The following is a 363-nucleotide window of genomic DNA, read 5'->3' on the forward strand; positions in this document are numbered from 1 at the left end:
CTATCAAACTCGGGCCCCTTCCTCTCCTCGGGGCGTGGCCCCCCCTCTTGGCTCTGACCTCACAGGAGTCCGTGCCTCCGCCTTCCACCCCTGCACACACCATGGTGCTCATGAGGTGCCCTGGGTAGTCCTTGCTACAGGACGAGTCCGAGATGATGCTGATGTTGGCGCAGTGCAAGGTGTCTGGGAGGTTCACTGGGGAGGACAGCGAGCCTTGAGCGACTCCCTCCATTTTTCAGGCCCGTGTTCTCTCCGCCCAAGAGCCCTGGGGGACAGGGTCCCCACGCACCTGGTGACTCCGGGCTCCCCGTGGTCTCAGACCCGTAGGCGGACACCAGGCCCCAGCCGGACACCAGGCAGGGC

General features: G+C 65.3%; 1 protein-coding gene across 1 annotated transcript in view; it reads right to left on the reverse strand.

Annotated features, from left to right (window-relative positions):
• Positions 1 to 359, reverse strand: part of LOC106728373 (kallikrein-15-like) — a gene marked incomplete at its 5' end in the record, with an annotated part of 969 nt that extends 610 nt beyond the window's left edge. The window contains 2 exons of the mRNA XM_014550457.1: positions 59 to 195; positions 290 to 359. Of these exons, the coding sequence (XP_014405943.1) occupies positions 59 to 195; positions 290 to 359 (207 nt within the window). The remainder of the gene's footprint in view (positions 1 to 58; positions 196 to 289) is intronic.
• Positions 360 to 363: the final 4 nt, after the last annotated feature.

Source organism: Myotis brandtii, unplaced genomic scaffold, assembly GCF_000412655.1.
Source record: "Myotis brandtii unplaced genomic scaffold, ASM41265v1 scaffold601, whole genome shotgun sequence".
NCBI lineage: Eukaryota > Metazoa > Chordata > Mammalia > Chiroptera > Vespertilionidae > Myotis > Myotis brandtii.